This window comes from Nuphar pumila, chromosome 12 (assembly GCF_984573655.1).
Source record: "Nuphar pumila chromosome 12, dmNupPumi1.hap1.1, whole genome shotgun sequence".
NCBI classification, from domain to species: domain Eukaryota; kingdom Viridiplantae; phylum Streptophyta; class Magnoliopsida; order Nymphaeales; family Nymphaeaceae; genus Nuphar; species Nuphar pumila.
This window is the reverse complement of record NC_143260.1, coordinates 104,075,800-104,081,136: the sequence shown is the minus strand read 5'-3', so window position 1 is coordinate 104,081,136 and position 5,337 is coordinate 104,075,800. Positions and strand designations below refer to the sequence as shown.

Below are 5,337 nucleotides of genomic sequence, written 5' to 3'. Positions count from 1 at the left end.
TCCATTGATTGAGAAAATAAATATTGTGAATTTATCGTAACATGTACGTTTTTTATCAGCAAACAGTAAAAACAAGTGCTTTTTCTTAAATAAAAGATTGACACTAGAAATCGACAGTCCGTTAATTACCGCTTCGAATTTTTGTCACTGTATTCAGATCATTTTCCACGGTGGGGATGGATCTTGCCCAGATCCTGGTAATCACATTAAAAAACAGAACAATAATATTTTGCTTTAGTGTAGAGTTACAACTGTGCCAGTAACTCTTGTTTTGGAAGCTGGTGGATTTGTGGGTGAATGTTAGGTCGGACTTAATTAGGTTGGGTTTGGATCGGATACAGTCAAGTATAAGGCAATTTGATTCGGAGCTACATTGAGACTATCTGATGGAGAGAAGCTTTGCGGAATCTAGATCCAATTAGGATACCTAATCCTAACCGGATACTAATTTACATGTAAAAAGGTCAGGTTTTGGCAAACCGAGTCAGATCCAGACTCCAACTTGGGTACTGATTTGAAAAATGCCATAACCAAATCCGTGTTGCTTATCAATTGATTTTTATTGATTCTCACTACGCTGGGCTCAGACTCAGTCACGTTTCCGATCCAAAGCTGGACCCGTTTACATCCCTATTGGTGAAACACATAAAAGCTATGTCACAAAGACATGACGCGGGTTGCAATGACACGAGTTTTTTTAATTTTTTAATCAATACAAGATGATTTTTTGAAGTTTTAATATTACAATTTGCATTTTTTATTAAAATAAAACCTTAAAACAATAAAAATGATAAAATAATATTAACTTTTTTCTATATATGTTAGTGTCCCTGTCTACATGTCTGAGCGTGTTTGATAGTATCATTAAGGACACGCTACCAAAATGAATTCAGCAATTGACAACAATACTCTTATTTGCATTTTTTTATATTTACACTGAGAAACTACCCCAGGATCAGAGACCTAGCCATGCTGGCAGCGTAGACCTCCGGGGTCTTATTCTTTAATTCTAACTGCAAAAGGGCCCACCCTGAAGAACGGGTCATACACATCAAACATGATGGGTAAAAATACACACAGATTTCTGGAGCCAAGCCAGGTTGGGTTGGATATCTAATAAAAATCATAAACTCAACTGGACCCATATATTATTTTGGGCCAGGTTTGTGTCCACTTGAAATATATTTGGGTCAGCATTTTTTTTTACCAATACTTGAAAATTCTGGTCGGGCTCAGGATGGATTCTTGACACAGATCCAGCCCATTGGCTGACGTACATATGAACATGGTGATGCTTATTTTAGAAGACTTCATCTTATAAAATAAAGAAGCACATACCATTCACTTTTCAATTTTAAACATTATTATAAACCCACTAGAAGTCATGTTGGTACTCTTGTAAATTAAAACTAGAAAGATGATATCACCATGCCAAGAGTGGGGAATAATATAACTTAACTGGGTTCTTATGTGCTTTGATGATTTTTTTTTCTGATCACCGTTATAAAAGGAAAAGAAATGAATTTTTAAAGTTAGAAATTGATTTTGAATTTTGAACTCGGTTTTAAGAGAAGGAGATGAAAATTTGAAGTGATATTGAATTTCTTGATTTAAAGTTTGAAATCAGGATGGAATTTGGATTTGAGAAATCCAAATGGTATTTAAAAATAGAAATGGATTTAAGAAGTCCAGATGAGATCTGAAAATGGAATTGGATTTGAAATCCAGAATCCTATATATGTAAGGTTCTGCTCTACCGTGGAATCTAATTATATAACAAACACTTGCAATTATTTTATTTTGATATTTACACAGAGAAACCACCCCTAAGAACCGAGACCTAGCTATGCTGGTACTGCTTGTCATACTTATGGTCACTATCCTAGTAGCGTAAAACTCGGTATGGTTACCCTTTGCCCTCAGGGAGTCACCACTCTTTCACTTGAGGAAAAGGTAATGCTAATAGGATTTGAGCCTGCTTAGCAGGTCCCATCCCTGTTATATATATATATATATATATAAAGGTTATACTCTAGAGTGAAATCTAATTATCTAACAAGCACTTATATTTATTTTGTTTTGATACTTACATGGAGAAACTGCCCCCCAAAAACTGAGACCTAGCCATGCTGGTACTGCTCGTCATACTTATGGTCATTGTCCTAGCAGCGTAAAACTCCGCAAGCTTACCCTTTGCCCTCAAGGAGCCGCCACACTTTCGCTTGTGCAAGAGGTGATGCCCATAGGATTTGAAGCTAAACCACCTGACTAGCAACCTTTGCCTAGATTGGATTGAGTCAAGCTCTGTTCAAGTTGAATACCTTTAATTTAAAAATGTATTCAAAGTTTTTGAAATTTGTATAAAAAGCCTAGCTTTAAAAGAGAGGAAAATGGTGGGACTTGAACCTACTCTACCAACTACTTACCTGTTAAGGTAAGACCTCTCTTTGTGTTTTTACTAACAAAGTGCATATATATATATATATATATATATATATATATATATATATAAAGAGAGAGATTTACTAGAATATGAGAACTAGAAATATAAGAACTAATGTGTGAACCACGATTTTCATGAATTTTTTATTCTTTACTCTTGAATCTAACAGTATATGTGATCTGCACGCTTGATTTTATAAGAACTTGCTCATGAGTCGTCATATTTTGATGCATAAACTAGATTTTTTTTAAGCTTTAAAATCAATGGCTCATATTCTTCATAAATATTCGATCATTCAAAAATCACATTTTTTCTTTGAAAATACATTATCAAATGGTTGATTCCTAGCAAATTCATCACGCCAAGCACATCCACCCACATGGTTGGGAATTGCAAAAAAAAGTGTTGGAAATGCCCATATTTCTAATTATCATATTCTAATTTTCATATTTTAGTGACTATATATTTATTTATATAACTATATGAGCCGAGCTTATCCGAACTGTACTGCCTGTTCTGCCCTCGGATTGCAGGGAGGGCCTTATTTTTCAAATTTTAAATTAGGCTTTGTTTGGAAGGCGTCTTTGGGAGAGGCGATGAGAGGGGTGACCAGATTTGAAAGACGTCCTCACAAGGATGTTGAAATCCACTGAATTTTAATGTGGTTGCCCCTCTCAACTGTTGGGATGCAACTCAAGTCACAGACCATCATATTGATATGTTTGCATTGATTCTTTATGATTTTGTACAGAATGACTTCAAGATTCACTCTACTTCATTCACCTATGTCAAGCTTTATTTTAATCCAACGATCAGATTCATTGAACAAGCAGAAGAGGAAAGTGTTTGGAAACCATTAAAAACGCCATCAAAAGGTGGTTAGAACTTGGTTTTTTAAGTTAGAAAATAAAGCTTTCTTTTTTGTGTGTTAAAAAATCTATCAGTATGTAAATTTTATACCAATAACATCACAAAAGTACATTTCTTTTAATATAAAAAAGGGCTTTTTTAGCAAATTGATCCCCAGCTTGTTGCTGATTCGCAAAATAGTCCTTGCCTTATGCCATTTTGCAAGTCAGCCCTCACTCGCCTTCTTACCAGTTACTGCAAACTGGTCTTTCTGTCAACAGATGTTAGTTTGACCATGTTCAAACACTGACCATGGTTAACTTGTCACCAAAATGCCCTTCATGAAATAGTAACTTTTTTCAAATTAGTCCCTACTTTATTCACATTTTACAAATTAATCTTCTTGTAAGGGCAAAATCATCTATTTGTCAAAAAAGCTAACAGCTGTGACTAAGCGATTTGCAAAATGGCATAAGGCAGGGACCAATTTGCAAAAAACCCTAAAACAAAAATTTCCGGTTGATTTTGATGTAAGAAGCAAGTTTCTCATCTTTCGAAAGCTATTTAACATTTAGTTTTTATAAGAGTGAAAAAAGGGTATTGCTTGACTCTTCTAAATAAACCAACTTACACGTTTTAAGAAGCTTCTGCTAACTGCCAACAGGGGCTCAGCTTGTCTGGCAGGAGCAGTTAGTGAACGTCACCTTGTGTTGGGACGTAGCAAGTTCAAATCCCAATGGTATATAGTTGTATAACTGGTAGGGGCCTGCCTAACCCCAGCTTTCTCTGTCAAAAAAAAAAAGCTTCTGATAACTAATGGTGTGCCCAATTCAGTGTTCTGATTAGGCTTGGACATCAGTCTGGCTCAGGGCCTGTCGGGCTGATGATTTTTCTAAATGGACTGGATCCAATTCAGGTCCATTTATCTTATTGTGCTGAGCCCGAGACCGAGACGGAGCCCGAGCTTGTCTTGTCATGGGCCGAGTACCTGACAACCTGTCCAGTATCCAGCCCAATGTCCACTCCTAGTTTTGGTTAAATCTATTGTCCACCAACCACACATAAACTACCTCCTTCCACTATCCCTTGTTCCCCATTAAATACTTGGGAGTGATAGTCTTTGGCAGCACACCTCTGCACCATGTTGGTCCTTTACTTGGTGTTGCAATGATGAACAATGGAACCCCCAGTTAGTGGGAATTCCACTAACTTCCATTAGTGGATTGGTAGGTGCATTTAAACTCTAGAACCTTACTGGAATCAGCATAGTCAGGGTACTCTTTTTAGTATAAAAACCTACAAAAGGCGCACTACATTGTCAGGTTTAAGAAAAATGGCAACCTATGGCAAATTCCTCTGCTTTCTTATCCTCCTACTGACTCTTACTGTGAGTAAGGGATATTATGAATGTGGTAGGGCTCCTGTGGAGAGTGAGGCTTTCAAGATGGTTCCTTGTGCCAGTGCAGGGCATGACGAGAACGCCCCGGTTAGCAGTTCATGCTGCCTTCAGGTGAAGAAACTGGGCCAGAATCCTGCATGTCTTTGTGCAGTGATGCTGTCACTTACGGCACGGAGTGCTGGAGTCCAGCCGGAGGTCGCGATCAACATCCCTAAGCGTTGCAATTTGGCCGATAGGCCCATCGGCTACAAATGTGGAGGTTGGATGCTGTACTAATGCCCCCTCTTTTTAAGCAAAATGGTGCCTAATGCATAGTTAAATTGTGAACTGGGTGAGCTCGACAGTACTCAATCAACAGGCCATAATCAATATTTGACCTTGGCTTAGTCAAGTATCTGAGACAGTGGGGCTCTTGCACGCCACTGGCCAGAGCTACAGCTATGAGATTCGCTGTGGCCAAGTTCATGAAATCAAATGTTTCTAGTGACAGAAATGACAGACTTCATGAACTTGGTCATGTTTCAAATGGTGCCAAGTGTACTTCAATATCGCGAACCAATCAATATCAGGGAGTAATTTAGGCGTGATGCTTAATCATGACATGATTCATCAAGCTGCCTAGACAAGTCTTGGAGTGGTTGTGATC

The 5,337-nt window shown here is 37.7% G+C and overlaps 1 protein-coding gene across 1 annotated transcript; it reads left to right on the top strand.

Annotated features, from left to right (window-relative positions):
- The first annotated feature begins 4,625 nt into the window (after positions 1-4,625).
- On the top strand, positions 4,626-4,967 carry LOC149821424 (uncharacterized). The gene has a single exon (XM_089981950.1). It carries the CDS (start codon positions 4,626-4,628, stop codon positions 4,965-4,967), a length of 342 nt encoding a protein of 113 aa, XP_089838076.1.
- Positions 4,968-5,337: the final 370 nt, after the last annotated feature.

What these genes read in the sequence shown, in the direction of transcription:
- LOC149821424 (XM_089981950.1), top strand. Translation starts at nt 4,626, where the DNA reads ATGGCAACCTATGGCAAATTCCTCTGCTTTCTTATCCTCCTACTGACT.